The sequence below is a fragment of the Vanessa atalanta genome, chromosome 22, assembly GCF_905147765.1.
Source record: "Vanessa atalanta chromosome 22, ilVanAtal1.2, whole genome shotgun sequence".
In the NCBI taxonomy this organism is placed as follows: domain Eukaryota; kingdom Metazoa; phylum Arthropoda; class Insecta; order Lepidoptera; family Nymphalidae; genus Vanessa; species Vanessa atalanta.
The window spans coordinates 210,751-230,455 of NC_061892.1; the positions used below are offsets into that span (position 1 = coordinate 210,751).

The window sequence follows — 19,705 nt, forward strand, 5'->3', positions numbered from 1 at the left end:
TAATACTTTAAAAGTAAACTCACGTAGCGCTATTAAACACGAGTCATGAGACGCAACCCTGACTACAAACGTTTCTATGACACGCACCACGCGGGAGTTGGGGGTAATTCTTTATCTTTTTAAGTTACATTCTTGAATAATCAGAATGTATTCGTTGTCACGTACTGTGTCAATTAGATTGAATTATTGACATTCAAAATTATATATGAACTTAAATTAGAAAAGTGTAGCAACTGAACTTCGAGCCGGCTTTTAATCCAGTGGGTAAGGGTAGCTACGTTACTTTTTAAATAATTCACTCTAAGTAAGCTTCATTAACAGCCTGTAAATTTCCCACTGCTGGGCTATGGCCTCCTCTCCATCTGAAAAGAAGGTTTTGGAGCATATATATATACGCAGTTCCAATGCGGCTTGGTGGAATACACATGTGGAATTTCGTTAAAATTAGACACATGCAGGTTTCCTCACGATGTTTTCCTTCACCGCTGAGCACGAGATGAATTAAAAAAATTAGTACATGAAAATTCAGTGGTGCTTGTCTGGGCTTGAACCATCGGTTAAGATGCACGCGTTCTATCCACTGGGCCATCTCGGCTAACTTAGGTAAAACATAATTATGATGTAGTTTGTTTATTAAAAAAAAATAAACTAAGGTTGTTGTTCTGTAAAGAGAACTATTACTATCATGTAATATTGAACAGCATTAAAAACTATTGGTTCAAATATTATTTATTACAATCCGATATAAAATTATTTCCTTTAAAAATGACGTTTTATTGTATCAGATTGCTGTCGACATAGATAATATTTCGACCTCTAAGGCACTGCGCGGGCAATTTAAAATAAATGAAGTCAAAGAACTGCATTTACACATACTTAAAAATAAATAAATACCTATGTTACTACGATAAAGCTATGCAAACACTCCAGTTAAAGTTGGAAGACTGAGTGAGCCCGTGTTATTACAACGTACATAACATCTTAGTTTCCGAGTCGGTTATTATATCTTTTGGCGTCTCCTTTAGGTAACATTTAATTGTAATTCCATCGAAACATACGAACACAATATATCGCCAAATATATATATCCAAGCCAACTAAAGTGAAGACAACGGCTCCACGTTAGTATATTAATTCTTTTACAGAGTTTCTTGCCGCTTCTCGGTGTCTACATTCCGAACCACTGGTAGCTTTCCGTTTATTACAATTATCTAAATAACGCTTCAAAAGTGGACAAATAATTTGATTAAGTAATGTCGTCGTCGTGGTCGTAGCGCGGGCATCTAATATGTCAAAAACTCGTTAAGGAACTAATCCACCGAACAATATTTTGACTCCATTGAAATATTGCTTGCGATATTTGTACTCATGACCTGTGGTATAATTTTTTTAGCCATTATCAGTGTTTGTAAAAATTCATCCCTCAATATAAGCATTGTTGGAAATGGAATTATCGTTGTCGCTTCACGTCATTTTTATTTATTTACGCTGATCATTATGGCCTTCCCAAAGAGGAAAACAGTGGTAAAGTCAGTCTTCCAAAAAAACTTTACCATTTGACAAACGTCGGGTGATTCTTGAGAAGTCGAAGAAACCACGAGAGGCGTTGATGAGGCTTTTGATATAAGTGGGTACCATTGTAATATACCTTTCTTGTTATACCGTGCTCAGTAAACTTTGGTATTCAGTTAGTCGTTGGAAATTTCTAACTGTTAAAGATCGCTCCGTCATTTCTTTGCTTTGATCAACACTTGTCCAACTGACATGAAATGCGAACGCGACCAGCCATCGGAGCCCGCCTCCCGCACACCCACCGAACACTCGGAGCTCTACTTTAAATGGAATTTAATTATACTTTGACAAATCTTGTTTCACGCTTCGCATACGTTCACAAAGTCGCTTAAATTTTACAAATTCATACTAACACTACGTTCTTTGGAAGACATTGCAATTTGTACTTTAAAACTTAATAAATAAAGTGTGTATTTGATTTAGCCGGTTGTGCACATAAAGTTGCGAGTAAGTCCTCAGGCAAAACACTCGAAGATAGAAATCTTGTTAAAGGAAACGTCTTTTTCAGCGTCCATTGTCTACAATTACTTGCTTTGTACTCGAAAACATATGTCCGTCTCTATCCGGCGCAGGGTAATGCGTGTATATCCGTCTTTGTCTTGTGATTAGATTTCCGGCGGACTGTTTCGAGGTTTTTCTTTTTAATTATGTTCTTTGTAAAGTGAAGCTTTATTTGAATATGGAAAATTGGGACAACATTTAATACATATACAATAGCGTGTCGTTTTATTGCGAACTCTTAACGTTGTATTAGTTCGGTTTGGTGGTGATGGATACATTTGTAAGGGGCTTGTCTCGCTCATAGGGCTTGTGCATGGCCGTCTGCTGTGTTCCGGTTTGAAGGATGAATAAGGCAGTGTAACAAGTACAAGGGACTTGATTTAACACATCAGCTCCCGTAATAGACGGTGAATGTACTGGTTTTATTATTTAAAGTTCCAATGTCTTGGTGCACCTTCACACCGGATGCCGCTGCAGAACCCGTGTGCTACATATGTTATATTTAATTTAGTTTTATATTTACTTAAATTATCAAAATTTATTTTGCTCAACCGTCTAAGATCGACAGTATGATAAATAAAGGCAAAAACAAACTATAAGTTCCAAGACGACGTCACCCGGCCCGATGTCCCGTAATATTATTCAGTAACTTTGTCAGAAAGGGTCAACATTACTCCCTCCTGTCAAAGGCACTCCTCTTAAGCGTTGAGTACAAATTAAAAATCATTTTTCTCCCCTGTTAGTCAAAATCGACTCTTAAGCGTCACCAGACTGAACAGTTTAGACTATTAACGCACGATTAATCGAAATATACCAAATTTAAAAAAGTTTATTTCAGTATATATTAAATTTGGAAATTCAAAAGTAGTAGAAAAAATACGTTTATAATAATAATTATTATTCGATTATGCATGCAATTAAAACTAAAATTCATATCGCTTACTGGAGAAAACATACAACACTATACCAATAAAAAATCCCAGTTGAATGAATTTCTAGCCTTAAAGTATAATAATAATAAAAGCGATCATAAGCCGCAGCGTCCTGACCGCAATTCGTCTGAGGCAGCCGCATTAAAGACTCGGGCGCGTGTCGAGCATTATCACAGCACACTTTTAACTAATTATTGACGACAATTAAAAAAATCACGCCGCGTAGTGTTCCTGTAATTGAAATATATTGTCGTACCGCATGACGTGCGGGATTAAATTAATTCAATAACTAGGATTAATGCAGAAATATATACTGGATCTTGCCATGAGCTGGTTTGATTGATGCTGTTGGAGTTGGATGTGTTTGGATTGGAGGGCGGCAGACTTTCAATGTTATCAATAAGTAATAACGCCTATTAGTAAGAAGTAGTCAATTGAGAGCCTGTAAATGTCCCACTGCTGTACTAATTCCTCTTATCCTGTTTTGAAGATAAGTTTTGGAGCTTATTAGTAATTAATTAATATTAGTAATTATGTAATTGTGTTAATATTAATATTTTTTAAAATACCAATATAATGGATCTGAGAAAATACAATATATCCTTACATAGATTACAAAACAGAAAACGCAAAAGTGTCGAAATCTGAGGGAAAAAACAATAATAAAAAAGTAACGAAAAATACCTTGTATGTTTAAGTGTAATTTCATGTTTTTCTTGTTAAATAAAAAGAGAGCAGAAATCTTTCAAAAATCCAGTGGTTTGAGCAACGTCGAATAATTACATGAATGGTTTTTGGTGATACTCCAGTATTTGGATTACTGTATCGAAACACTCTAAATAATATGAGGAAGTTAAATACCTCACACGGGTATCTGAGGCTGTTGGCAGAGACTTAGACGCGTTATAGAGATGAGTTTCCTTAAATAAGTTTTCTAAGATTACTATTTTTACTATAGCTATAGATAATTTGAAATGGTTATTCCCGGTCGATTAAATGGAGGTGTTAGAATGTAGTCATGGATTTTCGTTTTAATAAAGAAAATTAAATAAATCTTAAAAATAATACTTATTAACTATTTAATTGAACTTGATGGATTCAGAATAAAATTAATATTTAGAATTATTAGACAATAAACGTGTGTCGAGGATGAGAGGTGGAACAGAACTGATTAATTGATAATAATCATGTTGCAACAATTATAAGGAAAGCGTGGCATCAGGACTTTAGCTTACTGGACTCTGGTATAACAGAGGTAACACAAATAGTAACTATATTGGTTGTTTTAAGTTTCTGAGTTGAAAGCAAAATGAACAATGATTTTTAAACAATAATCTACTTCTGTTTTATACAAGTAGTTGTCCGTCCCGACTTCGCACGGGTATAATTCTTATGAAGTGGGTAATTTCACACTTTCTCGCCCAAATTTACGAAGTCTTTCGTCTACGTGGAGAATGGAGTAACTATGTTAAATGGTTATATGATATAAGTCAATAGGATCCGTCCTCGGAGTTCTCGTGATGAGTCAGTCAGGTATTTCGCTGATATTATAATGATATAGATTAATTATCACGTCGATGGAAGATGGTTATTAGTTATCGTATTATTATGACCTAGCCTTAATCTTTCGGAAATATTTTATTATTTACCTTGAAATCCAATATTTATATTTGTTTTTTTATTAGATATTCATTGGACATGTAAGTAAATATTAATTACTTTAATCAAATTGCGAGATGGAGATGGAGAAAACAAGGAAAATTGTATTTTCGATTTGACAGAAAACAATTGATATTTTAAGGTAAGTATTGCCATCTAGTGTTCAATAGTACGCATTAATAAGACATGAGAATGTTGTGTTGAAAGAGCCATCTATTATCAAATAGCAGTATAACGCAACTTTTCATAATAGTTCTTATAATTTATAACAGATGGCGGTATTGTACAAATGATACCAAGTTTATCTGATATACTTTTAATATTTTATTTACTTTTAGGGATTTAAATTATATAATTAGCAAAGAGATATATTGCTAAATGGTCTTTAATATATTTTGATTGCCATTTTAAGAAGTTAGAGTCAAATATATTATTTTGAGGATTTTGGAATCGTAGATTTTTTGTTTACGAATAAAAATATCTGTTACAGTATTATAAGATTTCTTCATTCAATCCTTAATTTTATAAACTCAATATAGCGAATGATTAGCTAATGATTTCCTGTAGTTATACTTTTTTTCTATACTTAAACTAATTTCACAGATGTATTTTCCGTGTCTCTGGTGTATCTGTTTATAAAATAGGTGATTTTGATTGTTTTGTTTTTATTTTTATCTGAATGTTTCAATTTCCAATAGCTTAGAGTCATCACAGGACTAACTGAATTTTTAAATGTACCGACAATTTAAGCAGTTTAATAACTTGTGTATTCCACCAACCCGTATTGAAGCAGCGTTCTGGAATATGCTCCATACCTTCTCCTCAAAGGGAGAGGAGGCCTTAGCAGTGGGAAATTTACAGGCCGTTAATGTAAGTATGTAATGTATGTACAATGAACATGTATATTGTATAAAGTTGGCATTTTTGGTACTTTGTGGTTTATTGCAATTGCCAAGTAGTGATAATAAACTACGGAAGTAGTTTTTCGGATCGTGAGTGCACAGTTGATATAAATGACCTTTTAATTATTGTAAATTAATGCACTAGAGACACCTACATTTATATTATGTGCTAAACTATTATATAATGCAGATAAGAATATATACTAGTTCATCGACCGGTGCCCGCGGGCCGTATCGTTAGCTGTCAAGATGAGCGATAGCTCGTAACTTTCCTCTCGACTGTGTATTTTGAAAATAAACAGAGATAGGCTCCATTGTTTTAAGATAATATTGAGAGTTCGATCTATTTTCATACTTTATTAACAATAACAATAACTGGAACGAGATTTGATTTTGAAGTGTCCTGGTCCCTATCGCTTATTTACATTCACAATATGGAATAGGAACTAAGCTTATTTGCCGCCGTGGGATGTTAAAAGTCAATCTGTAATTAGACCCAATCACCACTCAAATATAGCATTATGGTGTATAGATGTTTGGCAGTAGAATAATTAAGTTGCTTGAGCGCCAGAATACTCACTAAAACCAGCACATGCGTATGTTAATAGCTAATAGTTAATAAGTGGTAGAATTCCAACTTTCGAAAATTTAAGAAAAGTGATAAGTAAAATTAGTGTCTCGAAAAGTTTAGTTTCATTAAAAAAAGGCGATGGAGACTATACTGTGAAGATCTGGCGCCTATCTAGTCAGGCTTATCAATATCAATATCAAAATATTCTTTACTCAAGTAGACTCTTATAAACACTTGAACACGAGAATCGTCTATTCAAAAGATGTAAATTTAACTGAAAGTTTGCAATGTACATTCCACCGAGAAGGACGATCACGCCCGCGACGTGTTCTTTTACCCTGATAAGTTACAATCTGAGTTCGTAATGATTTTACACGAAGTACAAAAGCTTGAGATAATTATTTGTACATGTGTTGAAGTAATTCCATTTTGTCTGAAAACAAGAAAACATGGAGTCGGCTGATCCGTGAAACCTTATAAATAATACATAATACGTATTTAGTATATGAATATTTATTTGTCCATCTCTCTTAGATCTCCTCGTGGGGAGATAAAGGTCGATGACTGTTTTTTTCAATCAATCTTTTCATATCTTGATATGTTTTGATAATTTATCATGTGGAAAGAACTCGTTGTCAAAATAATATGAGAATTACTTTGCGTTATATTAATTCAGACTTGTTATGTTGATTGGTATATGTTGTAACTGTTGTGTTGACATAGTAGCTGGTCTCATCTCCGGATTCGGCGTGGATGGCCGTAGCTTCCTTCTGTGATGGTCCAGAATATTGGACCCGGGCCTAAAAGATATGGCGTAACCGTGGGCCCGTGGACGCGTAAAGTAAAGGTGCTTCGCGTGTCTTTGGGAGGCGCCGCGGTTGCGTTATAACGACACCATCGTGCAGCCTCTTCGGTCCGTGTCAGAGGCTGTAATGGCTAAAAATCCACACACATGCACGTATACACTTGTGCATTAAAATATCTTTTGTATTAGCTAATATGTTGTTACGTAGATCGACCATTGTGACAATTAATTGACCTCGAGAACTTAATTTTACAAACATTCACACAGAAAACACAATATGTGTATTTTATATACAGGGTTATTGGTAATTGACGTATTCCCATTAAGAGGTGATAGGGATGACTTTTTACATTATTTTAACCATTTGCATATGGGATGCATTACGCAGAACCATTTTGAGTTATCACGTTTTTTTAGCTTTTTTCAAAATTAGTCAAAAATGCAACTTAAAATACTTATTTACAAAAAGGATAAATTTAAATTCAATTTTTATACTGATTTATAAAATATGGCTATTTATGAGTATTAAAACAATAATTATTATCGATTCAAATTTAAAAATGCGACACGAAAAACGATATTATTTCAATATTTTTTTTATGTTATTTTCCACAAAAATGCCTTAAAAACAAAAACACTCCGTTATGAAACCTGTCCTGCAGGTTATTTCGAAGACATATTCGTTTTCTTAGCTTTCCAAATATGTATATTAACTGGGGATTTATTTCAAAGCAACTGTTATAGTGGAAATTCGTTTTCGAACAAAACTTAAATTCGCTCTTCAAATGTCTCGCAAATAGGTTGCATACCTAACCAATGTAAGATTATTCGCGTTATTTTCCTCATCACCGGCTACCCCATGTATCAGTTTTAAATGGGGGGAGAGCACCACAGCAGCTACACTATAGCAGTTATTATCATTCACATCTTGTTAATGATGTAATACGATGCTTAAATAAATTATTATTACAAGAATATCACCACCTGTAAAATTAGCAATCGAAGCCGCGATAGGTTTTGCTAGTACGTCCGTACTAATTTTCCAGAATTTGTTTGTCCACAGCGAGCTGTGAAGTATTCTGTCACGAGTCAAACTAACACGACCGCTACGCGTATTACGATGTCGATCAAGGACTGAGTGTGTTATGTTTATTTATTATATTATATATGTGTTTCAACCTGATATTATTATAATGTTATATAATTCTTACAAATTGATATATGTGTATGTATCTAATTGAATCATATTATTATAAATATTAATGAATCCCTTAACAAAATTAAAAAGCACTTATATGAATAAAGTTAAGTATTATTGAATAATACATTTCAGGTTTTTTTAGAAAAAATAACTATTAGAAGTATTGTGGTCTGCAAAAGTCTCACATCTGGTCCTCTTCAATTTTTGCTCCAAATACGCTGCTTCATTGCGGCTTGGATTACACACAACCACATGAAATTTAGAAATACTTACCCTTAGTTTGAATTAAAGTAAAGGTGCAAGACTTATGTTAATTCAATTAATAAAATATTTATGAAAAAGTAATGTAACCTAAAAAAATATTATACTAGACTTGGTTATATTGTTTAATTAGACAATAATATCGTTTACTAATAACAGTAATACCTCGTCTTATTGCCAACGGTGACAGGTCGCAAATAAGTCGCAGGTAAATCGCTGCACGCGGTCATGTTTTGTTGAGTAATTATTTTTAATTTTAACTTGTATATAATTATGATTAAATGGAAATAATTGAAATACTGACCTTAAATCATTAATAAACAAAAACATATTGCTAGTTATTATGTCCCTTGTGCCAGTAGTTGCCCTGACTCAGTCACACTCTAAAACAGAACACAATAATACGAAGTGTTAATGGTTGTCGGTAGAATATCTAATGAGTGGGTGGTACCTACCCAGATGGGATTCACTTGGTGTTGGTAACCACCAGCACCAAGTGAATATTCCGATATATGTTATTTATTAAACAAATATAATATTACATTTGTTTATTTGAAATTTCAAAATACGTAAGCAGCCAAAAATATATGTCACATCAGACAGAGGACTTCTCTCCTTTTAAGAAGATGGTTTTAGACTTTCATTCACCAGACCTCTCCAGAGCGGTTCGGTGCACATATGCCAGAACGTCGTCCGCACAAGATACAATATAAAAACAAAGCAAAGAGGTAAATTAAATTGTAGCACTTGAAATAAAACTCACAGCTTTAGGTCACCTTAGTTCTCACTTATACTTTTATTTTAAAAGCACAAATCAATTAAGTTTTCTAACTTAATTCTAAACATGTATTTATATTGTTTCACAAATGATCATTTTAGGAATATATTAGAACCGACCGTAGAATAAATTTATTATCAAGCAAAAGGCTCTTTCTAAGTAAATAAGTATATCTTTAAAGAATATCAATACTCACTTATAAATCAAAATTTACTTTTTCGTGTAGTCTAGTACAAGCGCATTTTACCCACTTGTTCAAAATATAGATTCTACATTTTGGTGGTCGCAGAAAACCGGCAAGAAACTCAGTATTTACTTACCAATTAAATACCATAACTTAATAAAATATGACTTTAAATCCTGTCTGGATATCAAAACGTCTGACTGTACCGTTGCATTTGTATACTTTTGTATCAAGCACGCCTCATGATATTTTAACTTAAGATTTAAATGTATTAATTGGTAAAGTGTAGGAGAGGACAATGTATTTGTTTATCTGCGTACATTATCAGTCATCTCGTTTATCAGCGTGCTCGGAGTTGTGTGATCAAGCGCGCGTCATGGGTTACCGCTTACCAGTGAACCTACAGACGCGGCTGTGAGCGGTGACTTACCACACTTACTTGTGACTTGAACTTACTGGGATTTTTATTATTGTTTCGGTTCGTATATTTTTAGTTTAATATTATTTTCAATTACGTTTTTTTATATATAATTATATTTATTTAGACATGTACTTAATTTTTTTTAATAAAAATTAATATACAGATCGTTAAAAAAAGGTTCGCTTAAACCTTTAATAGAACGTCTTATTTAAATACGGCAAAAACCGCTTTGATCATAATATCATCAACTTAGCTAACTTAAAATCATTCAGTGTCGTGAGAATACAATTAAGTATATTTTGTGGACGTAAATACATTGAGGCGTCTCTATAATCCAGACGAAGCAATTGGACGTATGTACATATATTTGAAGTCGTATCAGATATTCTATAAATAGTGATAAGGATCGCTCCATTGACAATAGTTTAATTTGACAAGCGATGCGGCTGATGCCCTCATCATGTGATTATAGTTGCAACGTCACGACCGACAGAGGGCGACACCTGTATCGACGAATCTTTTGAATTAAAATATACGAATATTTTAAGTACAACCATAATGTTATAAAATCCTTGATAAACTTAATAACTTGATTTTTACAGATATATCACTCTAACCCAGAAGGCTAGACTATGAATTAATCTATTTAAGTATTTAATATTTTAAGGATTTATGACATTGTTACTTACACAACTGTATGTACTGCTGTACTGTCAAATATATTGTAAATTTTAGATTTTTGTACTGCATAAAATGCAGATGTGTAAGCTTAGAAAATAAGTATAACTTAGGATTGTAGTAAGTAGTACCTTTAAATTTCCCGCTGAAAAATATTTAAAACTTCAAAACTCAGCGGTGCTTGCTTGGAATTAAAAAATTAAACCTAGACTCTTCAGTTAATATTCATGCGTTCGAACCACGGGGCGACCTCGGCTCTAATTAGATATTATATATACATATTATTATTATTATTAGAAACTTGGTAGATTATTAGTTGTTGATATTTGATACATAAAAAAAAACTTACCAACTTATAGCAAAATGGTCTGTTCGATTTCCATGTAGATATAAGATATATAAACATAGGTATTAAAATTCCGTGCAAATACGTAGGAATAAATAATCTAAGTTTTTTTCAACGCTATATAACAATAGCATATCTAATTAGAGCTACGAATAGGGGACAATTCTACTAAATTTAACTGCCATGATACGTTCTGTTCTATTCAGATCCGATCCGATCGATCAGATCCTACTCAGCGTAATCGTAACTGGGGACCACTTTTATTCATTTATATCGCTACGTTCACGATAAGTTCCCGATTCCAAACCGCAACTACATCGTTGCGTTTTAAAAAATTATGAGTAGAATTGGCGCCCAAGTCATTAGGTCCGAAAAATACTTAGTCCAATATTCCATATAATAAAACGTAAAATATAAGTTAATATTTAAATCTATATCACGAATTTGTCTCTTGAAGAGCCTATTGAGATGGTCATCATGAGAAATTAGTATATAGTATATTTGATATTTCATATCAAAACGATTTATTCGCAGTATTTCTAAAATGTCGGATAATGGAGGTTTGGTCCTGGAACCGGGGAAAATCATACGACCTGTGATAGACCATGACGGAGTGAAGTTATTGGCTGAGAGGCTTTACGGGATATCTGTTCTGGAGCTCATCGAATTGAACGGCTATGATGACAAGAACTACAAGTTGATTGAGGACCCGAACATGAAGAACCCTCTGATAACGAACCACAGCGCCAACGGATACGTACTGAAGATAATGAACTCGATTGACTCCCAAAACTTAAGCGTCGTTGAAGCGCAGAACGAGATCATGAACTTCTTATGTAAGTTGCCTTTGATAACTTCAAATAGGAAAACAGACACGTTAATGGTCCATCTGACAGTCCACAGTTACTAATTGTAAGGAATATTAATCATGCCATTCATTATTACAATTGTTTCTCACTATATCATAAGCGCATAAAAACCATGTTACGACCCCTATAAGTCGAGCTCAAAAATCTTTAATCAATATAGAAGCGTTACAATTGCTTATTGATGGTCAAAAATCTACCTCCAGTTCGGACACACGCACCTCGGACCTAAGAAGAACCGGCTAAAGAAACTCAGTGGTATTTTTTTAATATCATATTTATAATTACTGTTTTAATACAATAGCAATTATTTTCGTTATTTGAAATAGTCTGGAGGCGATCATCTCGTTCCCAAGGTGTGCAATCAACTAAGAAGTCGTTCGTTTTGTAATATCCCTTGACACAAATCTTTAATGCATCGTTTAAATTTTACAATTAAATATTTTTGAAAGTTTTCTGGGATCCTGCTGTAAAAACGTATACATTTTCCCATAAAAGAGTTAACCCTGTATAATCGAGATTATTTATCTGTATATCAATACACGAACATTCAAACACTGACAAATTTTATATAATTTCCTATAAAAGGAGAGGGAAAATTCTAAAATGAAAAAATATGCTGCATTTCGACGGTTTTAATATGAAGACTAACAAACAAAATGGTCACCTACTGCTAAGTTTGACTTCTCCATCAACAAATTAAACTGACTTTTTAACTCAATAATAATGAAAACTTGTGATCTTCCAGCCACGCGTTCAGTATCTTGTCCGAAGCCGATTCGCAACGTCTTCGGTCACCTCCACTCAGTGGAGAGTATCAGTGGGAAGCAGCACGTGGTTCGACTGCTGGAGTACATTCCCGGTGAACTCCTTAAGGATGTTCCCCGTTCGGAGGCACTGTTTTACCAGCTCGGGGAGTTCGTCGCGAACCTAGACAACAAACTTCAGGTTGGTGATTATGATAGTTTTAAATTATCAAAAGTGAATAATTTTTTTATGTACTACGTAGGTGGACGGGAAAATAGACCATCTGATGGTAAGTGGTCAACGACGCCAAAAGACATCGGTGCCGTGAAATAAATGAAATGTTTATCATTCATCTCGAATGCGTCACCAACTTTAGGAACTAATCGTAAGTTATTATGTCCCTTGTGCCTGTAGTTACATTGGCACACTCATCCTTCAAACCAGAACACAAATTTTTGTACACTGGTTCGAACAAAATATTTTTGTTTGGTCGTAGAATATACGATAAGTGGGTGGTACCTACCGAGACGAGCTTGCATAAAATCCTACTACTAGGTAAATAATACTTTATGATTTATAGTTTATGTTTAGGACTGTAAAGTTATTCAGTAGTAACGATAAGCGACATTGACTTTAATAGTTGTAGCATTGAAAGGATACACGCATCAGAACAGCCATGACTTATTCTCATTCGAAATAAATTCTTCCATTTTGTATTTTAGACATGGCGGTTATCTTCAATTTCAACTTATTTATTCCTGAATCTTTTCCAAATGGTCTTATCTCCTCCTCCATGGTTTTCTTCAGTAAAGCGGTTCAATGGAAGCACTATCCTCACGGTCCGAGGTCGACATTCGATAGTTCTCAAACATACGAGGCATTAACATATATGCAAGTAAAAACCATGGAGCAGCTAGTATATACAATAGAAATATAGTTCACATATATAACGTGGCCTCCTTTTCATAAATGTAGTATTATTCTATGACATAACTGGCTCAGCGACGTCACACATAATTACTACCTATAATAGTCATGTCCAAGGTCAGGCACTGTATTGTGTTATTGAAAAATAAATTAAATCAATTTATGTATTAGTCCGTTGATTATATAAGGTTGTTTTAATATATGTATAAACAATAAGAGGTAATTATCGATGACAAATTGAAGTGTAATGTTTGATTGAACGTTTCTGTTTCATGGTTTAACAACGACGAGTTCTCTATGGCACGCAAATATAGGATTATGTAGATGTCAGAAAGGCGTGGAGCTAATACTTATTGACTTCCAGGCAATATATATTATGTACAAATAAGAGAATAAGCCAAATTGTATTTGGCTAACATGACTTTGTATTTTAAATGTAACAGTAACTACTAAGTTTCTTGCCGGTTCTTCTCGGTAGAATCTACATTCCAAACCGTTGATAGCTTTAGTATAGCTTGTCAAATGTCTATTCAAAAGTGCCTGTAACAGCCTACTTGAATAAAACTATATTGTGATTTCATTTTATTTAATTCATTTTTGTGTGAAATATACTGAAAAGGCGAAACTAATACCTAAATTTTATAGCGGCCATTTTGGATTCGACCATTTAATTGTGCTTAAGTTGTGTTTATAATAATTTCCGACCGCGGCTACGCCCGTATGAGAGCATCCTGTGACAACCAATTTTTTTAACTTACTAATCTCCATGACGTGTTCTGGTGTATGTGCCTATTATTTTGAATGAGTACGATAGCTTTATGTGCAGACGTGTATTTGATATATGATGGGATGTCTACGGATCACCGTGTTTAAGTTGTTGTTGAACTTTGCGTCGGTAGCCGCCCTTTGTATCCTCTTCACCATCCTCACTTCATTTGTAATATACCAAAGACGGATTCCGACACTGGAAATAAGTTGCGTGCGATTAATTCAATATAAAAATTCTCCATTGTTTCAGAACTTCAACCACTCCGGTCTTGTCTCTCGCGAGCACATCTGGATGTTGAGCAAGGTTCCCGATCTGGATAAGTTTAAATACGTCATCAAGGATGCTGAGAAACTCGACTTGGCTGAGGAGGTGAGTACAGACTGTCACGTAAGCATCGGAGCAACGTATCTGTGAACTTTGTTATGACGTCATAAAAACCTGAACATTTATCCATTCACTCAAGAAGACCCGTTTACCCCGTTTTGGTGGATGCGTGAATATTTTTAATTTGTTAAATTTTATTCATGACTTTTTTTAATAGTTAAAACACATTATTCATGTAAATGTAATATTGTCAACTATATTTATGTATGGTAGTATTTATGTATCTAATTTATATAAAGGTCATCGAAGAGTTCAAGTACGCCGTGTTGCCCCGCCTCGACGAGCTGGAGAAGGGGGTCATCCACGGAGACATCAACGAGATGAACATCCTCGTAGGATTGAAGCCTGATGGCAGGTAAGTCGACCTACTTAAAAGTCAAAATTGGAAATTGTATTTAGTATTAATATTGCCAAACTTAAATATAAACTGTAATAATTATTATGTTTCTATTTATATGTAAGTAAAAAGGATTGTTTCCTTGTTTCTATCGAATGAATTTCTAAACTATTCATCAGTGAGAGTTGAAACTTGTTTTTGACAGTTTTCCAAAGGTACGAGCTATATTCACAATAGATGGCGCTCGAATCGTTTACGACGTTAAATTAATAAATCATTAAAACTCCTGCCGAGCTTTAGCTAACGGTAACAAAATATACAATTAGTGGGTGGCACCACACTCTTACCAAGTCATATATATCACTATATAGTCAATAAAAAACACATGTATAGAAAATAGTTAAGATTTAGGTACATGCGTGGAGCTACTGAGCGTCTTTATAGTTAGTGTTTGGTATAACTCTTTGTATAACAATATAAGTTTGTTAAAATATAAAAAAGTACTTCTAAGCAAAGTAGAAAAAGTTCATTAGTTTTCTGTGTTGCCTTGGATCTGGGCGTTTGTGGTACCGTCGTTACTTCTGATTCTCCAAAACGCAAGTGCTTTAGTTACTTAGGTACATTGGGATCAGAGTAATGTATGTGATATTGTCTAATATATTTATATTAAAGGCACACCGGTTCGTACGCATTCGTCACTGCACTAACAGCTTAAGGAACTACTAGTTCATTCAAAACTTAAACAGAACAACACATTTTGAGAAGTAAGTCGTTAATCAAACGAGTGTTTGCAGTAAAACTGATTACCGCATCACCGGCGTCATCGACTTCGGCGACATTCAGTACTCGTACTACGTGTTCGAGCTGGCCATCACCATGACGTACATGATGCTGCTCAGCGGCGACCCTCGCACGGGTGGACTGGTGCTGGCCGGCTACACCGTCACCAGGAGACTGCCTGACGAGGAGTACAGGCTCTTGAAGGTGAACTTAATTATAATAATTTGAATTTACCTTTGTATTCGTAAGCTACTATTTTAATTGACAAATCGGTGTATGTTTAACCGATTTTGAAAAAAGATAGGTTTCACTGTTGTATTGTATGTCGAAGAATATAACAATCACTTAGATAATATTAAGTAACATGGCATATATATATATCATGGTTCTATTATACTAAATGTTAATACTAATACTATATTGCAGTATATTCTTTAAGTAAAATATTAATTGATAGTTTTTTATTCGAAAATGCATGTTATTGTTATTATATATTCTAGGCTTTTATATTATATTACATATAGAGTAAGTATATGTTATTTAAATTTATAATTAAATCAAATTGGCTAATGCCTACATATTATAATGTCAAAACTAAACCATTCATTTTCGTATTTTAGACGTTGATATCAGCTCGCCTGGTACAGAGTTTGATTCTCGGTGCTTACACGATAGAACAAGACCCGAATAACACCTACGTCACATCAACCGAGAAAGCCAATGGCTGGGAACTGCTCAAGAAGATTCGGAAGACCAAACCTGACCCTGATGATGATCCTACCAACTGGAAGGCGATCGCTAATGAGTTCTTGACCAGAAGCTAAACATATTTTTTTACATTCAAATTGTAAACTTTATATTATTTTGTTTCATCGTAGTTCAGTTATCCGTCCATAGATGGCGTTTTATTGTAAATAATTATTAATCGGAATCCCTTTTGTTCTCCACTATAATTATAATTAATTTAAATTATTGTTATAAATGTTATTAAAAATTGTATTGTCTAAATATTATTTGTTTAAGGAGTTATACATAAATATAATAATTATATTTCTTAGTTACGTTCGGAGTTTTAATAATTATACAAAATGTATTTTACATTTTAATGAAAAAAAAGTTGTATAAATATTGTAAAAAGTATTAAATAAAGACTGTAAAACGCTCTTATTATTTTATTTTACGTTTGAATACACACAAGCTATATAAATAAATGCCATATTAAAAAACCAAATTTTGCTCGAATAGCGCCACCTCGTATGTAATACATAAACTTTTTACTTTTGAATAAACATTCGAGACAAAAATAATATAACTTTCTGTCGCTAGATGGCATGAGTAACGATACTCTAAGTAGTTCATGCCAATAATTTATTCGTTCTTAATTCAGAAGTAGATCAAAAGTATTTTTAGAGTTAGGATTTAAATCAGGTATCTATGTGACTCCTTGAATATAGCATAAATATAAATAATAATCTCTGTGTTCAGATATTACAAGATCATAAGCGCTTAATGACAAGCCTATTGGAATAAATACAGACCAACTTAAACGCTAGGTATTCCAACTTCCAAGTAATGCCCCTATTTTATTAGTTACGTAAGATAGAAAGACAAAAAGACAGAGACGTGTCCAATTATTTTATTGTACGATCACGAGCACAATGTTCTTAGAATGAAGACGTTGCAGCGCGGCGGGAGATCGTAATATTTTGACACGAGGTCACTCACCGATCAAACCGATCAGAATCTTATTATTATCGTATTAATCTTCTTGACAGGCGATTAAGTTTACGATTGATGGACAAGTAATCAAATTTAATGGTAATGAATTAAATGCTTCGATTCGCTTACATTTGAGCTGTAAGAGTATTCCTAATCATTGAACAATTTTTGCTTTGCTTTGGATGCTTATTAATATTTAAAGGATCGTTTCAAGTGTTACGTTATTATTAGGAGAAAGGCTATTCATAGGCAGGGCCGGATGGAGAGAGCCTCTCTCAATATTACAACTGCACTAGATATTCACATAAATCCGAGTGTTAGCTCGAGTATAAATCGCTCATAAATAAGGGAACAGAGAGGGGTCATACGGTTAGGTTAGGTTGATACCTTGAGACGTTCGCTATGGTTTAAATTCGGTCTGTATCTCATAATCATAAAAAATGTAAATGATGATTTTTATACCATGTAAGTCACAGCCCCTGACATTGGCGTCCTAAGAAATTTTAGCCTTAGATCCTTAGATCTACAACCTGGGAGCGAATATTTTATGTATCTGGTGCCTGTGACACTCGCCCTGTCTCAATACAGTCTTCAATAGTAATATTGCTTTACGTAGGCAATCTTCGAAAAATAATGTTCAATTATGTTTCTAAGTTATTGTCGATACTTACAGTACATTAATTGCCACTTATATCAATTAGCCATAATCTGTTCGTTTCTGATTTTAAGCAAAATAAAAAAAAAACCCGTTATGATTAGTGTTTTATAGTTACAATACATATTAAGAAATTCTAATCATAAAACCTCAAAATTTAAAATTCCTTTAATTCGATAAGAAAGCTACATACACATACGACACGTGAAGCCCTTCTCCGTCCTCGAGTTTAAACCTTTCAAGCTTACGTCATAAAATATATTATGTAAATTATGAATGTTATCTGTGAACACTTTGTTAAGCATTACATTCCATATTTAGAATAAAAAGTATCAATTTTATTGTAAAAATAACATTAAAGAATTAAAATTCAATAATTAGCCATATCGCTTGGTTTTGATAACCATTTTTGGTTATTTTATTATTCCTAAATAACTATAGACGCAACTGAGTAATAAATGTAATTACTTACTTTAAAAATATTAAATACAATTATTGCATAATGATTATATGGAATGATTGCCTTTATTTTAAGTTCGGTCACAATTTTAAATTTTGGATATCATTTATGTTGTGGTTTATGGCAAATAAATTAAAAATACTTTTTTCATTCTAAATTGTACTAAGAACTCTATATACGGTCAACCACCAACGATCAGGGAGCTTCATTTATTAGAACGTTAGATTTATTTATAAACAAAATTATTAAAAGGAACACAATGAGACACCGGTTTTGTGGCTTTTTGAGTTTCTTTTATTTGTATTTTGTCTTGATTAGTTTGACTATAAATTGCACTTAAATTCTCGGTGTCTACTTTTTCAAAAAATTCTGAGCAATCTAGACTTTAACAATGGCGAAACATATCACATTGAATTTTGATAAAAACTATTACAGATTCTTTTTTACTTTCTTTCATTATTCATTGGAAGATAGTCAAATTAGGAGTTTGATGGAATACACATTGGATGTGATGATGGAATGGAATGAGGATGAATGGAAACATGAAATGTTAAAATAATTATCACAAGCATGTTTTTAGTCTCAAGCAGTTATATATCTACGACGCATTGTTTGGTTAAAGGCAACAAAAGGATCAACAATCGATTTTCATCCAACATTTCACGAACGAATCGATCAAGGGGCCGAAAAAGCTTTGGAGGATCCGCTCCCTATTCACCAGGTTTTTGTAAAGTTAATTTAAAAGACAAGGCTACAAACATGCATCTCGACATCCTAAAATATTATGTCATATTCTCATTAACAAATTTGAATTTAAGTACTAATAACTCATGAGAGTCGTAAGTTTCTTTCGTAAGAGCCATTAACAAATTAAGTTGAAGATTGAGAGCAGCCGCGGGCTACGGCTAGTCGATAAGGCTGCGGTTTCACAGCGCTTTACGCAAATCAACGATGAGTAAATAATTTCGCCTTGAGTGCTATTCTGTGAGAATTCACTTCGTATCTCAATCGTGAAATGTAGACGACTTACGGTGATGCGCCATTTTGAAAATTTTAGTAAAAAATAGCGACTCGTGTAATTTTCAATTTATATTGAATTCATAACAACTCTGTCAGCAAAAAATATAAAAATACAATTGCAGCATTTTTCACTGAAATTGAAGTTAACCAACAAGTAAATTTTTCTGAAATTTTCTTTGAATTTGTGTTATGACTGGATATCCATTAATCCACTGTGGCGCAGACCGGGAC

The 19,705-nt window shown here is 33.5% G+C and overlaps 1 protein-coding gene across 1 annotated transcript; it reads left to right on the plus strand.

Moving 5' to 3' along the window:
• The first annotated feature begins 9,709 nt into the window (after positions 1 to 9,709).
• Positions 9,710 to 16,584, plus strand: LOC125072666 (hydroxylysine kinase). Its single transcript, XM_047683326.1, has 7 exons — positions 9,710 to 9,843; positions 11,345 to 11,646; positions 12,425 to 12,624; positions 14,369 to 14,488; positions 14,743 to 14,858; positions 15,635 to 15,824; positions 16,241 to 16,584. The coding sequence occupies exons 2-7, from the start codon at positions 11,355 to 11,357 to the stop codon at positions 16,442 to 16,444; spliced, it is 1,122 nt and encodes a 373-aa protein (XP_047539282.1). The 5' UTR covers positions 9,710 to 9,843; positions 11,345 to 11,354; the 3' UTR covers positions 16,445 to 16,584.
• The last annotated feature ends 3,121 nt before the right edge of the window (positions 16,585 to 19,705 follow it).